The sequence below is a fragment of the Phoxinus phoxinus genome, assembly GCF_949152265.1.
Source record: "Phoxinus phoxinus genome assembly, chromosome: 3".
NCBI lineage: Eukaryota > Metazoa > Chordata > Actinopteri > Cypriniformes > Leuciscidae > Phoxinus > Phoxinus phoxinus.
The window spans coordinates 38,555,437-38,576,387 of NC_136878.1; the positions used below are offsets into that span (position 1 = coordinate 38,555,437).

Consider the following 20,951-nt stretch of genomic DNA (forward strand, 5'->3'; position numbering starts at 1 on the left):
TTTAGATGCTAAAAGGTTCCCACACATGGCAAAGGGAAATGGAGGCTCTTGTGTGAACCCCCAGTACAATAAATGGAGTCGGTGGGTTCCTTGGCACAAAATGAATTGTGACAATATAATGCCAAGCAAAACAGTTGTTTTTGAGCAGCACCACATTAACGATGTTTGAAGCTTTTCAAAATGACATTCCAGCTTTTGTTTAACAGTTTAGGTTTCCAGGTAAGGTTTACTTTGCAGTTACTGCCTCTATCTTTCATCCAAAAGCACATTTAATACACTTCAGTTGCCTGCCTCAGAGTGAACTGGTCAAGGTGCTTCTTTAAGGGGTACCATAATAGCCCAGGTTTGTGATCACAGTAATTCTCTACTTCCTGGAGCACTTTTGCCTGGGATTGCTTGCAACAGTTGGAATAGCTAATCTGAAATAATATTCGTCAAGACACCACAGATGGTTTTCTGGCAGGTTTTTTTTTTTTTTTAGAGCCACATCTACAACTTTTGAGTAAGGGTCAATAACCAAAAAAACCTGTAAGAAAAATTGAAAAATCTTGTCAAAATGCAAAAAAATGCAAAAAAAAAAAAAAAATATCAAGATATTAGAAATGTAATAATTTTATTCATGTTGGTTTCATACATTAAACAACTAACTGGCTAAAAATATCTGGTTTAATTAATGACTCCTGCTATACTATGGCTTGTACTCTGATGACTAAAAGGGTGTAATTTTCAAGTAAAAGTCATTAAAATATATAAGGATAATCCACAGCTACAATAAAGGATTGTAATGCATGACGTGTGTGCGAAGAACCGCTTGCAAAGTGCAATATTTGACCGGAAGGGTAAAATTGACGGTTCTTTTCGTCAGTGGATTGTTAGATCTAGCATTCTGCCCACTTTGAATCAGACACAGTCAAACAGGGATAAAGTAGTCAGATTAAATTTATTTGAATGAATGAATTATAGCATTTATTTGAGAGAGAGATGTGAGATGTGTCTGTTCCAATGCTATCTCACGACCGATTCGTATACGTAGCCTATTTTACGAGGTGGCTAATTCGTACGAATAGTTACGACCTCACTTGTGCGAATTGGTACGGTTTGTCTAAACCCCAGTGACGGGTAGGTTTAGGGTCAGGGTCAGTGCATTTGTAGGGCAACTCGTAAATTATGTACGATTCAGCAAAAATCGTACCAGTTCGTACGAGTGAGGTCATACGAATTATAGCTACACCTCGTAAAATATGCAGGGATTGCCGGAAGATCGGGTTGTCTGTTCAGCACCTCTCTCTCCATTAACAAAGAAGCTGTGAGTTTAATTCATTATAAAAATTCTCATTGAGAAATGTAATGTATTTATTCTTTAGGGAAGCTTTTTTAAAGTCGTGGGGGAAGTTTCTGTGCTCCTGAATGTTTCTGTGTGCGCACCGCAATCTCCACTCTCTTTGTGTGTGTGTGTGTGTGTGTGCTTGTTTATGTGATTTATGAGGACACAAATTTGTATAATGACATGCGTATTACACTGGTATTACAACTTAAAGTGGTTTATGAGGACATTTCATGAGTCCTCGTAATTCAAATAGCTTAAAAACATAAAAAACAATGTTTTATAAAAAATGAAAAAATGCAGAATGTTTCCTGTGATGGGTAGGTTTAGGGATAGGGGCAGTGTGGAACGAATATACAGTTTGTAAAAACCATTACACCAATGGAGAGTCCTCATAGTTGCACCAACGTGTGTGTGTGTGTGTGTGTGTGTGTGTGTGTGTGTGTGTGTGTGTGTGTGTGTGTGTGTGTGTGTGTGTGTGTGTGTGTGCTTCAATGAAAACAGTGTATTAATATCCACCTTATTTTCAACACGGAAGCAAGGTGTTTTGTACAGCTAAAATTAACTGGAAGCAAATGACACCAGAAGCCAGACACATTAAAATGACAAATTTCCGCGCCTGCTCTCACCTGAAGATAAGGTGGATAGAACGGTGATTCAGCTGACTTGAAACTACGGATGCATCAAACAGCTTTATCGCACACCTTCCAGCCAATCAGAATCGAGTATTCTGAACGACCATGGTATATAAGGGATAATCCATGTCTAGCTGTGAAATAAATCATTTTTATGCACAATAAGGAGTCAAAGAACCACCTGATGCGAAGCGAAGTGCTTTAAAATAGTTTAATGCTCAGCTAGCCGTAGATTATTCCTTACACATATACCACCTCAAAGGAGGACACCCTCATGGTTAAAGGAAAACCCTCTGACAGAAGATTTTATTTTCTAACTAACAAAGTTGTTTACTAAATGTAATCAATCAAATGTTATTGTGACAGTTCCTGTTTTGTTTGTTGCTAGGGAATAAAATGCAAAGAATAAAGTGTTTAAAAATTTGTTTAAATATTGCTCTCCCACTTTGACTGAATGTGTTAGATAAAGTGGGCCTGGGATTCAGGTAAAGTGGGCGACCTTTAACCTTCAGTAATTATACTCAAATTCATTAAATAAATTGACATTCACTGGTTATTGTGGTTACATGTACAGAGGTGGAAGAAGCTAAATGTAGATGCAGAATATAATGCTTTAAAATGTGGACACAATTTAAGTGTTCAGAGAAAACAGACCGAAAAAAAGTTTTCAAATATGGTTACCATTTTAAATGTTCCTCTTATTCACTTTTTGTTTGCCTAGTTGTTGTTGCATGTGTTATCGTCCCATTTTTTAAATGTTGTAGAGTTTATTTTCATCCATTCTTATCCATATTCTTCATCAAATGTAATGTCAACACAACATGTTCTATCAGTTGTTATATAGCTGGACCTTAAAGTTAACAAAAGTAATAAAGCAAAGAAAAAAAACACATCTAGCCTAGGTATCTATTACACATTTAATATATTTATTATATACAATATTTATTTATTTATATGTATTTATATATTTATTTATTTATTTAATTTTTTTCTTAGGGTTACTCAATTTGACCTGAAATGACCTAATGAAAACATTTCTGACCTTTAGACAAGACACGTGGTCGTTATTGTTAATACAGGTGTCCTCTTTGTGATATCATTTCCTGTTTTATGAATATTCTAACAACAAAATGACTTCCTACATATTGGTTACACTACATTTACTGCAATATTGGTAATATTTCAAAACAAAACTACTTGGCTATTTTCTTTAAAGAAACAACAGTAAAATATGCCAAGCTACTTTCCCTGAGAATTGTAGCCTTTTAAAAATGTATTTTCTTTTAGAAAGTGAACAAATAAGTTTTTTTTAAAGTGTAGCTATTAAAGTCGTTGTCTTGTATGAACTGCATTTTAATTTAATTTAATAAGCACTGCATATCCTATCATGTTTAAATGAAAATATTTTCTCCGTGAAATGTATGATTTTTAAAGTAATACGTCTTTAAATGCCCTGTAAAAAAAAGTTTTTTTCTTTCATTACTGTAGCTGTGAGGAGACAAGTGCATTCTCATTGTCAATGCATTAAACGTCTTAAAGTTTAAAACTTGTTCTTAGGCGAGACTGACATGTTTCATTGTTTCATTAAAGTTGTTGGTGCATTGGTGCAGTTGCTCAAAGTCTAGTATAATGTTAGTCTTAAACAAAAATAAACCACAAAGCAATGCATAACCTATGTTTCCATTTCCAGAGAAAGTGAATGCCTTGATTTAGTCAAATATTTCATCAATAAAAGTCTGGTTTAATAAACAGACACGGAGGTAAAACACAGGGGTAAGGTTACATTTCATGACTCGACCGAACAGACACTGTAACCTCAACCAAACACAATGTTTGAAGTAGGTCTGAATATCCAGGCAGAGCTGACACCCTGAATCAGAAGTTGTTATGTTTAAAACATCTTAAGATATCTGAATGTAGAAAGGTGCCAAAAACAATTTAGGTTGTGTAATATACTGACAGAAATTATTTTAAAAAACTTGAACAATTGCAAATGAATGTTGCAATTGATTAATTCCTTGTGTCTAAGTGTGTAAAGTGTTTAAGAGTGTTATGGTGCGTTCACACCGGACGCGAATAGCGCGTCAGGCGCGAGCGATTTCAATGTTAAGTCAATGCAAAGACGCGTTACGCGCGTAAAAAATTCCTGCGGCGAGAATGAGGCGTAGAGTGCGGCGCGGTAGACGCGAATACGCCTCATTCGCGCGTCAAGGTCGCGCGAATGGCGCGAATTGAGCGTCTGGCGCGTTAATGCTGTGTTCACACTGGACTCGAATAGCGCGTCAAGTTCGCGCGAATGGCGCAAATTGAGCGTCTGGCGCGTTACGCGCGAATGATTTATGTAGTGCTTTTTGTGCATTCACGCGTTTGACGCGAATTCGCGTCTGCCGCCCGAGTTGAAAAATCTGAACTTCTGCGAAAATTCGCGCCTGGTCGAGGCCTGGATCGGAGAGGACAACCACCTCCAGGACCAGGGACACCCCAAAGAACAATCAGGGGAGACAGTGACAGGTGTGTTTCCAATAAAGACACATTACAAGGCATATTATATGTTATGTTTACAGATCAAGAAATGTAATCTGAGTATTGTTACCAATGTGTCGTATTAATATTTAATATTTTCTTGACAGAACCATATCAGAGATTTTGAACCATATCTCCTTCTCCTGTCTCCCCAGCCCCTTTTTATTCCTGTCTCTAAATTTTTTTTCTGTTCTTACTATTTCTTTTACAATTTTCCTTAATAAATTATTTTACAATCTGTTTAAATGCCTGGTGTGGTTCTATGCACAACCAAGCTAATATTTTATCACATAACTTGTTTTTTTAATATGCGAGACGTATTCATTTTGTATTTAATGCTATTTATTCCATATCTAAATATAGATTATATGAAACATCATTGTAATGTGTGATGGCAATTTTATGATATTCATAGCTCTTTAGTAAAATATAGATGATTCAAAGAATGTCACATGTGTGTCTCTCACTTGTAGTGAGAGAAGATTCTGTTTATGAAATGAATGTATGTTTATACACCTGAAGTGAAGGAGCGAGACACTGAGAACGGCTGGGCAGAGGTCAGAGGTCATCTAGTTTGGGTGGGGGCTTAAAGGTGCCATGTGTCATTGTCTGGCAAAAAAAATCAAGTCATATTTCACATTCCATACCAGATGGGGGCAGTATACCTCACATATCAAAATATGTGATGTAGGATATGGTATTTTATAAATCACACACTATAAATATGATAAAGAAGCAGAAACAGATAGTTGCAGTAAAGTAAGATATTTTAATAAGTTGAAGAAACAATAATGATTTGTGACACACACACACACACACACGATTTGCGCATTGCCATCATGTGTGTATTACAGGTAACGTTACATTGCTTCCTGATATCACGTGCGCAAACACAAATAACTATTTATATATATATATACTACAGGGCCGTTAAATGCTTGTATCTGATAACCGTGAAGCTCTTGTAATTATTACTTTACCCAACCTCTCCATGTCGAGTGATGCAGTAAACATCAGACAGCGCACGTGAACCGATCATCTCTACTATAGTAAAAAAAACACGAACACTGTTGAAAGATACAGTAGGCTACAAATGACCTGTTCGCGCCACAAATTGTTCTCCGTCCTTAGCGACCGAGTCATTGAATGTGAAACAGCGGCTGCTGTCGTCAGCGAGCAGCACTCTTCAGACAACGAGGGCGCGCGCGCCGTGTTGATACCTCCGTTTCAGTTTCTCGAACCCGCGCAGTGCGGCGGTCAGAACACGGAGACCATTCTGCCCATAGCTATGCGTGCGAAAGCATGGGGAGCGATCCCGGGCGTGTCAGAATGGGTGCTGAACGTTATAAAACAGGGCTATGCGCTGCAGTTCGCCCGCCGTCCCCCGCGCTTTCGAGCCCGGACCGTGACGAGCGGTCCTTTTCTTATCTGATCTGATTTGTGCTTCAGAGCGCGGTGGTTGTAGGGGTCTCTTGCCAAAGGCTTCAGCCATCCTTCCGCTCTCTTCCCTGAATTGAAATGAAGTAGTGGGCTCTGTACTTTCCACACGATAGACATCAGGTTCAAGTACGCCCACAAGCCGTGCGAGTTATTCGTGTCGTGTATTGCAGGTTGGCTGGTGGTTATGTGGCCCGCATACCGCCTCCCATGGCCGAAACTGGTATTACAACACCTGTCGGGCCGTGGCTAGAAATGCTAATGCTAATTAAGGTTGATATCTCTGCAGCACTATAACTTGACATTTTTTTAATGACATCATTGCCCTTATTTCTTCTCATTCTTTTGATGCGTGTAGCTCATTTTTTGGATAATTTTACCTCAATTTTTACACATGGCACCTTTAAGGGTCAACTAGTGATAAATTGAAGCTAGCAGTAATGAGTCCTTGGTCTGTGGAAAACTACTAGGAAGAGCAACTGAAGACCTTGAAATGGGTATAAAATGTGCGCAGCCCTCCACTTCTGGGTCTCACTCACTTCACAGTGTAACTTCTGTGTGGTGACGGCTGACGGGGAACTTCTTGCAAGAATAAATCATTTTATAAAATCTCATTTGATTCAGAGTGTCTCTTACGCAGTGATGATGTTTAAAAAGACATTTTTGCCACAAATGTAGACAACCAACAACAACAACAACAACAAAAAAAGGTTAATTACTTTTGGAGGCTGGCTCCATTTATTTATTGGAAAAAAAAAAACCTTGTATACAAACATGGAAAACCTGTAATTTTGAAAAGGTTAGTGACTCAGAGTTTAAACTTAATACATGTGCATGTTGTGTAAACTGCAAGTAGAACGATGGAGAACATTCCCTTGTAGTTGTGGAACTGGGATCCTGAGTTGGGGGGTGCCTTTATCACCACATGCTTCCCATCCACCGCTCCAACGCACAGAGGGAAGTTCCACCGCTCCTGAAACCCCTCTGCGATGGACCTCCAGTCATCGGTGGTGGGCACAGCCATGTAGCCCTCCACAAGGCAGTCCCAGATGGCAGTCACTACCTGGGCAACGATCTGGCACACTGTGGAGACACCAACCCTGTAGCTGGACGCTATCGTCCTGAATGAGTCCCCAGTGGCAAGAAACCTAGAAAACATTGTTATAAATATTATTACAAGTACACTTGTAGTTTCATATTCAACAAGTATACTATTAAATGCTTTATGGTATATTAAAATGCCAATAATCAAGCACTATTGCTTACAGATAGAGATATTTAATTTCAAGGTTAATTTCTAGGTTATAGCAGTTAACTCAGTCAGTATCACTAGAAAGATCACTGTTTATACAGAACAACATGATGTTGCAGGCCCCATGCAGAAAACCTTGTTTACAGATTAGAAAGTCCTGTGAAAACAGGGAAAATTGAAGAGACGGAAGCAAACGTGTGTGCGTCGCACATAATCTCCAGCAACAGTCTATTTAATTGGGGTTTTTTTCCACATTGTTTTCAAATAAAGTATTTTTTTTCTAATTAGTGCATAAGTGTCATTCTTTCATTTTCTCTATTATCACAACAATGCACATTTCACATTTACATTTTCCTTTTTTTTCTCCACACAAAATTATACATTATAGCTTTTCACATGGCTCCTTTAAATCTACTCAGAATGAGCCAAAGGGTATTTTATATAAAATCAACACATGACTAAACATGTAACGTTAAGGCCTAGAAACTCGAGAAATATATGTAACCCATACGTAAACATTATAGTTACTGATTTTAAAATCAGCACTGCCATCATGTTACATTAGCATTAGTTTGTTACCTCTGAATTGCCAGGAAATAGAACAGTATTAACTTACATGCGTTTGCACTGAAATGGCTGTTTGAAACATTTGGCTGGAGAAATACATGGATATTTATACACATGAACTCTAATCAACCAATACACAAATTTAATACAAGTTAACTAATAAATGAACGCTATACCTGGTAACTGGAGCCTGTATGAATTGAATATAATGCATTACACGAGTTACATACCGTTAAATATCACAGCGTCCACAAAATGGCGGACAATCTACACACATTCACTATTTTCACCAACCAGAACATTTATGCACAAAATATTACACCATGAACATACACAAAGATCTCACATAACTCATATGCATATTGTTTAGTTGTTGCGAAAGCAATACCTGTGAAAACTGGAAAAATTTAAGAGACAGAAGCAAACGTGTAGCCTATGCGTCGCACATAATCTCCAGCAACTGTGAGGGCGCCGGCGCAATGACGTTACAGCTTCTCCGTCACAGTCCTCAGTTCATTTTTTAAAATAAAAGTCCCGATCTCTCAGACCCAAATAATGCTCTATTAAAATGAGCAAATAAAATAAATTTCACCCAGAACCACAAATTGACATATTTTAGGATGTCACAATGACAGTATCACGTCTGCCAAGAGAATATTTTAATGTCTAGATTATAACGTTAGCAGTTAACTCAGTATCACTAGAAAGATCACTGTGTTTACAGAAAAACATGACAGTATTACGTCTGCCAAGATAATATTTTAATTTCTAGGTTATGTCTAACGTTAGGTTATAGTTAACTGAGTATCACTAGAAAGAGCACCAACAGTGGTATCCGTAGCCTAACGTTACCACAGTTTTTAAAGAACATTGATAGCATAGCATATGTTAGCATATTGAATATACTGTATTTAAAGTATCATACATTTACTAACCGAAGACAGATGGACAGGCGCTCCGCAGCTGGGATAGATCGCCTGTAGTTGGTGTCCTGGAGGGTGATCCTCGCTCCGATGCGGGACAGCAGGTCATCAAACTGTGTGCGAGACAGGCGGAAGTACCGCTGAAAGCGGCCGTCATCCAGGCGCAGCTCCTGGAGCAAATGGTGAAACTCGCCAAACTGGGATCGCCTCCGAAGGGTCTGGTGGACCCAAATACGGCGACGATGATCCCCCTACGCCGCTGTTCTGCTCTCCAGAGCAAGTACAGAGCGGTGACTCTCTCGATAAATGATCTATCAAGATCACACATCTTGTAAAAAGATGGCAGTCAATGGGTTTCGAAACTTTTGAAACTTTCGCCTCTGACGCGCGTAAATTTCGCCTCAAATTTGTTTTTACGCGCGTTCATTTCGCTCTTGACGCGCGAATGGACACAAAGTGATCAAGCGTCAAACTAGACGCGGCAGGCGCGAATTTGACGCGCTATTCGCGTCCGGTGTGAACGCACCATAAGACTTTTTAGTTTCATAGCCTATATGACAATAAATCGGTTTGACTTGACCAGCAGTTCGGAATCATTGAAGCATCAATGTATATGAAGAGTCAAAAATGCCATTGTTTTTTTAATTATTCAGTGGTATACCCGTATTTCGAGGCAAAAAAAATATTCAGCTTCTGTTTAAAATCAGATTATAAATTCAACACACACCTCTCAAAGAAATGATGGGCTCATACATTGCATTATTTACCAGCAGAGGGCGATGTGAACTTGAAAAGGGCAATAACAAAAACTTCAGTCATGAGAATGACAGGTCATGCCTGCAATCTGGTGATAGAAGTATCAAGACACGATTTGCAGTCATCAAAGATTCGGGCAAAATTGTTAGGCTTCTTCAAACAATTTAAATTATATTTCCACATACTGACTTTCCCCTTGTTAGTTACCAGTAGTATAGCCTTATGCTGCTTTAATTTGCATCTCTCTGCTACAGAAGCAACAGAAGAAGCCCAAGAAAACAAATAGGCAAATTTAGAGTTTATGGTCACCAAATGTTTTATCATTGACAAGGAATTAATTGATGTCATTCATTTTTAGAGTGTTTAGTCTTGTGCAACTGTAGCGCAGCTAAGAAATAATTTTAAACAAAACATTTAGGCTATAAGTTTTCGTGATATATTTTTGATATGTAGACTAGATAGGCTTGTTATGGCAGGCGAACTGGGCTTTTGATTTGTCAATTCACCGTCCGATACCATTATTGGAATGTTAAAAAAAAAAAACGTACATAGGTTAGGCGTAGATAGGCCTATAAAAAAACACAACAATAATAATAATTTTCTCATCGTCTCTGTAAATACACACTGAACTGTTTAAACTACTAGACGGACTAGAATCCGCCGTTTGAAGTGGCCAGAGAGATAGACGCACTCATTCTTCATTGGGGCGGCTATTGAAGCCAAGTGATCAGTCATTGACTAATTGTTTTAGACAAACATTTTTTTCTCCATGAGAGTACAAGGTCGAGAATTTAGCTCTGTTAATTGGACGTAACAGAATTTAACAATAGCCTCTCAATAAAACGAGTTTTGTGATTATGGTTTTAGAAAGAGAAGAAAAGAGGCGAGGGGGGCTCTCTAATTACCAGCCAGGACTCTGGAGATCCCGTCGGTCATTGTGCGCGGGTGTGCAGAGACTGTGTGGCCGGCAGGCAGGCGACAGGCGCCGGATTGTGAACAAAGGACTGTCTGCTGCTGAGGCTGTGAGGCGTCCCTGCCGAGGCGATTAACCCTTCCACCAGGACGGTGACACTTTTCTCGACTCCCTGTCCTCCCCCACCCCGGGCATAATGGTAGTACAGTAGAGATATAACAGGTGAAGACAAGATTAGTGTATAACGACCGACACACCTAAGAAAAGTCCCGCACAGAACAAACAACACATTGTAACAAGCAAGTCGGTACAATAGCTTTTTCAAGTTTGGTGAAAGAATTATGGTGAACAAATGGAAATGTTTTAAAGACATTGCCAATATGTCTTTATACTGCAACAGATCAGAAATCATTGTTTATTATTAGATCGCAGTGACTGAGATAGGCTAGCACGTACATCGCAGAGACGTGTATTTGATGTGTGTTTTCATCTGGTAGACGTATGGCTGTTTAGAGTGTTTGCTCATCTGCAAGACGTCTATGAGACGTTTCAGATGTCAAATAGGCTTTATAAAATGTCTTGATCTAGAAAGATGTATGATCTAGAATAAATGTAAAACTGACTTTTTGTTTAGCCTATCAGATATATTTATTTGTACACAGCGCTTTCCAGACGAAGTGCTCTTTATAAGACATCTTGGAGACGTAGTACATGTGCTTCCTGGGATTATTTGTCACAACATTTGTCAATAAACTCGGTTACATCCCGGCGATCAACAGATGGCGCACTACATCACGTAGGCTAACTGCAGAACGTCGCACAGCCAATTTAATCAGTTTAACTATATTAATGTAGGACTATTTTATATAAGCACGGTGACATTGTTAGATTAAATTAAATAATGTCCTCAACCCACAAATAGAGGTACAAATGTTTGAATCCCAGGATCATGCGAGGCAAAAAGCTGCAAGATTCATGCATCTTATCTAAAACAACAACACTCAGTATACACTAAAAAAAAGCTGGGTTGTTTCAAATATGGAACCCAAACATTGGGTTAAAAATGTAATTTAAAAATGTAACCCAACGGCTGGGTTTGTCCATATTTGACCCAAAGTTGGGTTTGCATTTTTTAGAGTGTATGAGTGATCTGATCAAGAATGACGAATACAATAAAACGTAATGCTCAAATTTACACTGAATCATATTTACATAGCCTAAATACAGTCCTGTATTTACATAAATGAAGTAATACAAAAGACTAAATGAACACTTTCGTTTTATTTAACTGAGAAATTGCAACAAAATCGCTCATTAACCCGAAAATCCAGCACCGAGATGTTTAAACAGACAGCTCTCATAAGAGAAACCTTCTCAATGCAAGATTAGAAAGAAACCTGAGTTGTCCCTGCCTATGGACCATCATTAAATTTAAACATCTTTTGTTGAATTTAGCTACAAATGAATAACGTATCACCAGAGATTTACATTTACAGTGGCTTTTCCTTTACGTAGGATCTGGCAGGATTTCACAAACATAACACATTCGGTTTCCTGCTATCAAGCGCTATAATGTTCATTATTTTTAAATGGGAAAATATATAAATGTTACAAATTGAGACCTAATACTATTTACACACCAATGTACAGTTTTGAATAAATTAAAATCTGTCTCCTTCAGTCCATTAACCTTATTTACATACGTGTTACTTTTATTATTATTATAAATAATTAGAAAGAAAGGTCCCAGAAACTTAAACGTTGAGCATCCTCATATGTTGTTTACAGTCTTTTTTCTTTTTCTTTTCTTTTTTTTAATACATTGAAATGTGCGCCTAGAATGGGCATCCACATTCAAATAGCTAAAGAACATTCCAGGGGAACATTCATAATATAATTTCATCGCCAAATCAAGGATGAGCGAAATCAGCATGCTTTTAGATCCGAAAGAGGGACGTAAAATAGCCTATGTTACAGTTCTCGTCGAAATCCAGGTGTGGGGCTTGTGATAGCCTATTGATAGGGGATGTTCCATTGTCTGAGCCATACGTTCAACCGACAAACTCATTTGCATTGAAGCATAGTTAATAAGAAAGAGTCCGCGGTAGTGTTCATGGGGTCACTTTGGTGAATCGCTACGGGGTGACACGTCTCTGTGTTTCTCCAGTCCGCTTACTAATCTTTGTATATTCTGCAGTTCGTTGATGGAATCCTTCCCTGAAGATTTGGGAGGTCCTGAGCTGTGGCCGGTTCCGGTTTTATGGCTGTGGTGCTCAGATATGGGACTGCTCTCCCTGCTGCCTGATTTCGATGACTCTGACTCCGCGCTCAGAGTGCTTGGTATTCCGGTGGTGAGCAGGCCGGAGCTTTGAGGAATAGACACGGGGATCTGATAGGGGTTGAATCGCATCCTTGGCCTCGTGCTGGTGAGAAAGGGGTTCCGGCTGAGGGTGGACGCGGCACTGCCGGCAGGGAGAGCAGAAGCCGCCGCTGCCGCAGCCGCCATGTAGGTGTACGGGTAGGGTAGCAATCCTCCAAACGGTTGCATGGAGATACCCTAAATGTAAAACAACAACAAAATATTTTAATTCACTGTCAGACCAAAATAAAGAAATAAATTCAGCTTGTCAAGAAATATGATAATTATAGTTATTAATTATGTGTTGCTATTGCGCAAAACACAATCGAAAGGAACATGTTGGCTGAGCTCGGTTAGCAAAGATCTGCATTCGTTTACAGCGTGATAAAATAATTGAAAAATTGTCTCCAAGCATAAACACTAGGGGTGTAAGAATATATCGTGACACAATATATCGCAATGCAAAAATGTATCAATATGTATCGTGGATAGTGACAATCGTGTATAATTTACCCAAAATGAAATTTACTTGTGAAAAAATTCAAGTTTACAGAGTTTTAGTGTCAGTGCTACATTAAACTACTATACATAATGTTAAATATATTGTATAGCCTAATAATGCAAAGGGGGAATATGTGTGGGTCCTGATAATGTCAAATGTCTTGTTTTCAGTAAAAAGTGGCCTACATTATTTTAAATACTATATCTAAATCAGTGACAGAGTGCAAGCATATTGGTCTAAAATAATTCTGTATTTTCAGCTTCAGAATCATGAATATTTTTTTTTCTGGTGTCACCATTCTAACCCCAATGTAATACCAAATTTAGCATTTTAATCAATAGTGTCTACTATAAAATGTTTAATCTACATTTTTTGTTAACCTTTTATCAAATATCGTGGAGTATCGCAATAATATTGTATCGTGAGTTCAGTATCGTGATATGTATCGAATCTTGACATGAGGGTATTGTTACACCCCTAATAAACACCAATTCCCCTTGATTCCAAATGCAGCATAGCCTACATTGTTTAGTAGAACTGATGAAACCGTTTACAAATGTAGAATTATGGCAGAAAATACAGATTTACGACAAATAGCTACTAAGCTATATCTTTTATCTTGGGGACTCTGTGATAATATCTGTTGATGAACATTTAGAAAATAGGTTTGAAATGCAGTTTGTCAGCTATAGGCCGTAGTCATAAACAATCAGCATACCTGAGATGCAAGCATATGTTGTGATAAGTGGAATGGGAAAGGGTTGGGTGAACTGGTACTCTGAGAGGAGAGGCTTCCATTCTCTAGTCCACTTCCTCCAGACATTGAGGCTAACAAATGTCCCATGCCCATGGTTGAGAAAGCACTTGGAGTCATAGCAAACTGCCCGGGGTGAAATAAGAGTGGCTGTCCTGCACTCAGTGGGTTAAAGAAATGTTGATTGTGTAAACCAGAGAGGGCTAGACTTTGCAAGTGACTCGCGCTGAAATGCGACGGGCTCTCTGTTTGAACCATCAGTGGGGAAAAGCCCTCTTTGACTGGGCCCACGGAGTCTGCATCCTTTTTGGAGGCATCCGATTCTTTCAAATTCCTGCTGTCCAGTTTGTCCTTCTCCAAGTTTCTGATGCTAAAGACAGAATCATTCTCTTTCCTCGATTCCGAGCAGTCCCTTTTCTTTTCAGGGTTAGATCTATCCTTGACTCTGTCCTCGCAACGTGGGCTGAATGGTGATCGTGGTCTCTGATCTGGACTATTGACTCTGATCATTCCATCGTCGTGTTGGTCTAGTTCGTTGTCGCTTTCATCGCAGTTTTTGTCATCTGGAAAAGACGAATATTAAGCACATCAGATTTATTTTGATAAAACCACAAAAAAATGTTCCTTTAATAAATTAGACTCCTTAAAAAACACGGACTTGCATCTGTTTAATTACTCCCTGTGATTACACAAGGATGGGATGAAATGTTTTCCATGAAAACTACTTCCTCTGTTTTCATCCATGGCACAATGAGCGTGACTTCATGAAACGTTTGAGATTTGGACAGTTTGAAGGAAAATTTTTTAATGAGCTCCTAATTAATCGTGATGAAATTCAGATGACAAATTGGCAGACCCAAAGCATGAGCATGAGACATTCTCTATATCTGCTGCACTTCGTTTATATATCATGACGTGCCCTGAGGAATATAACTCTTAGCAACTGATCCTATTTTCACAACATGTAAATTGATAATATTTACACATTACACAAATGCATTCTACCAAAATGACAATGATCCGTCAGCCAATTTCATAATAGTCATTATTCCATCTGTATATTAGTCATAAAATATTTAAAATAAAAGACAAAATAATAAAAAATAAAGACAGGAAGTACAATTCATAGTTTGCATAAAGTCAGAAAATACAATACATAGTTTGCACACATGGACAGTTTGCTAAGGATCATCTCTTATGTGAGATTTATTTCTTAATTTGCATTAAACACCACAAAACGGAACAATGCACGATAATAGATGAAGGCTAAGAACATTCATAAAGATTAAATGTATTGAAATCATTTTAGACAGTCCCTTAATTCTTATCTGCACTTTTACAATTATTTAAGCCTGTAATTAATCAGATGTCATATAAAATAACAGACTGGGTGATTAAAAAGCATAAAACAATAGCTGTGCATATTTATAGTGTACTTGCACATTCAATTACAGCATTCCTTTACTGTGTTAACCTGTTAATCACAAGTTACAAAGCAGCTGTTGGAGTTACTTTATATTTTTATGGCTGATTTTATCTAATTGTATGAATTTCAGTTATTTATTCATTTTATATAGGCTAATTTACTTATAACGTGCAACATTATATGTGCCATGTATATAGTGAATATTCACATTTTCAATGCATTTTAAGCGATAAACCACACTGAAGAACACTGCCATCCAACTAGTTCAAACTGACAGTAACTAAAAAACTAACAGGCTGTCATATTCATATTCATCAATTCATTCTCTATCTGTATAGCTTTAAATAGTTGCTGATTCATCAAAGAAAAACTCAAAGAAAACAAATTATTAAAAAAATATCGAATTCTACATGATACACGTTAAAATATATTAATCTAATGGTTGTAAAATTAACAAAGGTATATTGTTGGTGTTAACAAACAATTAGCCTACTGTAAACAAGAAACTCTGCACTTAATTACGGAAATGGCATCACAATGCATGTTTTTACCTCTGGATCTGTTGAATTTAAGTGGACTTGTTGCTGATCCCATCGGCGAGTGAACTGAATCCCTGCCAGTAGTTTGTTCGCAGGATGAAGCGTCCGAATCTCCTCCATCTCGATCTTTGCACTGGTCATCATACATGCGCATTGACGGCAGGGCTAATTGTTTTCTGAAAATGAAACTGAAATTAGATTTATGTCATGCCTAAATAGTGCTATTTTTACATATCCGATGGTTAAACAAAACTTTAGACGTAATACCTCTTTTCTCTTCTTCCATTCCCAGTGTCTCTGAATCCTTTTGCGAATGGATTATGATCGATTTTCAGTTGTGTGATCTATAAAAAAATAAGAGAAATTGCATTTATTGTTATTTGATAATGCTTTCCGTATCCTATTCCAAATTAACAGCACTAAATTATTTTGAAACTTTTATTCGTTTTTTTTTTTTTTAAACAAACGAATAATCTATTGAAATAAACTATGAAACATCTGTCCTGATATATCCACAAGGACTGTTTGAATTGTTTTGTGAATTAAGTTTAGGCCTAATCAAGCCAAGTTTATAACGAAATTGTTAAATGAATAACTCAGAGTAGGCTACTTTCGTTTGTTCAACTGAATTCATTGTGACTTCACGTGATGTAGCCTACCCTAGTCTAGTTTCACACCGCACAAGCCTTTCATTTTTACGGGGTCACATTTGATTGTTAAGCATGTCGTTTTGCTCAAGTTATACATATACAAGCGACTATTTGGAGCCCGTATTGATTGTTACTGGCCAGTAAACTTTACGATCATAGGGCCAACAGTCCTAGTGTGCTGTCATCCCAATTGTAATCAACTCAAATAATGACCATGAAAAAACAAACAAAAAAACACAGGATCAGCCGCGTAAGTATCGGGAAAATACTGACCAGAATTCTAAAACATATATGTTACAAATATTTTTTTCTCTTTCAGCTCTAATAATAATAATAATAATAGGCTAATAATATGACAACGGATAATTACAAACAAACATTTAAAATTAAAAGTGCTGTAGTAACTTACCTTGTCATTCTGATATGCAGTGACACCTATAAAATCGGTCTCAGGAAATACATATGTCCTGAAGGTGCTGTAAGGGAGCTTCAGAATGTCGTTGGCTCTAACGATATGAAACCTGGGCTGGTATTTGTGCATTGAATTTAGAATGGTCTGAAAAATAGAAAAGTTTTCAAGTCAATAATAATCAGGTATCACAAATCTATTATAAAAGAAGTGTCTGCACAGTAAATAAAAACATGCTTGTATTTTCCATATGAAAATGTTTCTTTCTTTTTTTGTATTGATGGTATATGGGTTTTATGAGAGCAGAATGCCTTGTTGTACTGTAATAATGGGAGGGTTTTTCGGTGTGATCGTTGAGGCCTTGTTTGGATAATTGAGTGATTTATTTCATCGAAAGCTATAACAAAACAATATTCTAAATGGACATTTAAATGATATACACGTGGATGGGAATAGTGTCATTTAGCCTGGAGTGAAAAATTATATCTTTGGTTCACACTGTCGATCATGGGACATAGTTTGCCCCATGGCATTTAATGTTAATGCTCTTTCATGCTTCATTGAGTCGACAGACGCTGAAAACGCGTTCGGAATCCAATGCACCTTAAATGTCTAAATTCTGTGCTTAGCTTAATCTCGTAATCATCTTTGCTTCTTTATCACTTCGATAACTTTATAGTATCCCCTTTTCCTGTTATAATCGAAATACGGAAACGGAAATCATATCTAAGAAATCATATTGACATTGCAGAGTAGGCTAGTTTCTATAATACAACTATTTACATTTACATACAGACATGCAGTTTAAGAAAACATAACTTACAAATCCATGTTTATCCGAGATATTGTTGGTCAGTTTGAGTTTATGGAAAGCAACAGGCTTTGCCATCCACTGTTCACCCGTGGCCGGGCTATCCGGGTGAATGTACATTCGTTTGGGCATCTCCGGGTCGGCCTTTCCTGCGACCATCCATCGAGAGTTGTGAAATTTGTACCGGCAGTCGTCTGCCGCAACAATATCCATCAAAAGTATATACTTGGCTTTTTTGTCCAGGCCGTTCACGCGCACTTTAAACGGAGGAAACATTCTCCTGTGGACGGAACAGACAACGGTCATATCTGGGCCGAATTTCTTCATCAAAATATTTATTTCATATTTTGAAGACATTTTAAAATGAATTCAAAATGTAGCCTATTTCAGCTACATTTTCCGTTAAAACACAAATACATATCCCTCATATCTAGGTCGTTTGGCAAAGGCTAACAGTCTTTAACACAATAGTAGCTACCAGACGATATCCTTGCAAACATTTCTAATATTTTACATGCGTATTTACAGTCAAATGGATTTTTACCCATTTATCCTTCCTTTATTTACATATTTCAGGTAGGTCTTGCTACAAAGAAGAAGAAGAAGAAGAAAAAACAGCCAATTATGGCCGGTGTTTTTTTTTTTTCTGTTCTTCTTCTTAAAAAGTAGTTCGCCTCGTGCAGCGCAATATTTACATTGTTCAGATACAATAACTTCTACGCTTATAAAGCAGACGAGTTTCTATATAATAACCTTAATAACAGAACGAATGTGAATGTTATTATAATGCCGACATAATAGATATTGAGTTTTGTGACTGTTCGGTGCCGTCGATTGACCAAAAAACAATCGGTGGTTTATCGAGCAATAGGCCTATTTCATTTCGAACTCAAATCTTTTCTATAGTGAAATATAGAAGAAATAAATACATTTAGGTTACTAAAAAAAATTCAAAGTGAAATACATGGACATCGTTATGATCAATACAAGGAAAAATAATAAAATATGTAATAGCCTTACCTTCCTGATTTAGTGATGACCATTTCGGTTCCAATTTTGTGGAATTGATCCCAAAGGTCCTTAGCTTCTAATGTAACTTTAGGATCGTCTTCAACGTCCTCCTCTGGCTCGAGGCTCTTGAAGGAGCGGAGATGAGCCGCCTGGTGGTGATGTCCAAGCGCCGCGTGTAAGCTAGCCTCAGCCGCGCCGGAGAGCGCATGATCCGCCAGTGGTTTACTGAGACCCGGTGGTAAAGTGAGCGCTGGAAAGAACGAAGGTTGAGCCGCGGCAAGGAAAGCTGACATGGGAAAGTCGGCCGGCCTGTGCGCGTGAAAAGGGTGATAAGCCATAGCGTTCGCTGTAAAAACTGGATCTCTCATCGGTGCATCCAAAAAGCCAGATGGAAGTATAATATTCTAAAATAAACTGCGCCTGGAACTCGCGTAAGTCCGACTGTCTGTCGCCCTCTTACAACTGAAAGAAAGCGGTGGTTTCAGTAGTTGGAGAGGACTGGTAGGAAATGTCACTACCGTCGATGATGTCCAGTGCACGGGCAGCACAGTGATAAAATCCTTCAAAAGTGCAACATTGACACTTCGGTGTAGATTTACAGCTTTCCTACTGTCCAAGCCACTATAGTATCTAAAGCAGCCCCAATAAGAATGCGCAAGTCGTGAGCACTGATGTAGAATTGGAAGGTTCTTCCCTAACCACACTGCCTTACATGTCCCTTCTCACTGGATCCCCGTACTAATGAACCAAACCGCCTTGATTGCAGATTTTACGCATTCTGGACCAATTGTAGAGCTCCATAGGCGTGGTTTTGACAGCTCCAGCCAAGATCGTGAAGGGGGGGTTGGCTAGAAGGTGTCGGAAGCATTCGCAGTAAGAAAACATGTCAACAGAATAAAATATTAACCAATGACAGAGTAAGGATCTGGAAACCCCACCCCCGCATAACCTAACCGAGGAACGGTCATCTGGCTGTGCGCAGCCGGGTAAGAGAATGCTCTTCCCGGCTTGCGTTTGATCAGTTTTAGGACCGTGTGTAGCCTATGCTTGATATATTTATGCTCCTTTGTCGAACTTTAAGATATTGGACATTACATTTTAAAGGTTATGCGTAACTATACCAATATATTTAAATGTTTAATAAACTGTTGCTGTTGTAATGGTGTTTAATAATAACAACACACATTTTAGGAAAATTCTAGTTGCAAATGTATTAACATGTGTATTTATTAAAACGACTTTCCAGGAGTTTGCACAGTTAACTGATCTTAAATCGACCAGATATTGCATGATATTTTATTTTTCCACGCGATATTTAGAACAACGCTGGTTGCACATTGGATGCTCGGTTAAAAGCAGAGTGCCGTTGAAGGCGTAAAGGAAGGCAACTTTCAGCGAGAGAATTTGTACGGTTTACGGAAGGTAAAATGAATAACGAGTTAGCTACTGCAATTTTTTTCAATATGCTATATGCGTGCAACAAAATCGAGGCATGAGGGTAGCCTATTGTGTTATGTAGCCAATAATGCAAGACTCACTCATCTGACCTCGATCCTCATTTTCACAAAACTGTTCAAGATTAGTTCACGTTAAATCGGCCGACAGGGTACAGCAGAGCAACAATCTGAGCTTTAAAGCTCCATAAGCAGTCGTGTACCTTTAAGAGGCTCGTCAACAGATCCTTGATTAAGTGGGACTCCGTTTGTTAAAGAGCGCTTGGCGCCAGCCGGCTGGAGTCCCACAATAAGAACCTACCCCTGTCAATTCATATTTACCCCCAAATTCTCCAACAGCGTGCACCAATCCACTCAGTGTTCCACAAAGCTTAGCCTACATCTTGAGAAAAAAAAATCCAAAGAAATGTTTTCTTTGTGGCAGCTCCCGCTTTCAACAATTAGGCTAATTAGATCTAGTGAAAGTCCACGGATGGGAGATTTATCTCCTGTGTTTGAATCGATGTCTGATCAGTTCTGGCTAGGCTATACTTTGAGAAATGTAGAATGAAAAAAAAAAAAAAAGAATTAATGGCATTAATTCCACACATAATTTGTTCAGAGATCTGGAAACCCGTAGCTGCAATGTCAACAGGAAATGCATTTGATTTGTTCCTTTCAATTAACTCCTTTCATTCGCTAAAATGCTCAGTGTAAACATCAGAAA

At 38.2% G+C, this 20,951-nt stretch overlaps 1 protein-coding gene across 2 annotated transcripts; it reads right to left on the reverse strand.

Moving 5' to 3' along the window:
* Positions 1-11,593: 11,593 nt before the first annotated feature.
* Positions 11,594-19,639, reverse strand: tbx2a (T-box transcription factor 2a). 2 transcript variants are annotated; one of them, XM_079608677.1, is made up of 7 exons: positions 18,801-19,639; positions 17,793-18,060; positions 16,970-17,116; positions 16,178-16,254; positions 15,923-16,086; positions 13,910-14,508; positions 11,594-12,887 (listed from the first exon to the last, which is right to left on the reverse strand). In XM_079608677.1, exons 1-7 carry the CDS (start codon positions 19,157-19,159, stop codon positions 12,450-12,452), a joined length of 2,052 nt encoding a protein of 683 aa, XP_079464803.1. In that variant the 5' UTR covers positions 19,160-19,639; the 3' UTR covers positions 11,594-12,449. The 2 variants fall into 2 exon arrangements, with proteins under 2 accessions (XP_079464803.1, XP_079464802.1); XM_079608676.1 differs by having other exon boundaries at positions 15,923-16,098; positions 18,801-19,625.
* Positions 19,640-20,951: the final 1,312 nt, after the last annotated feature.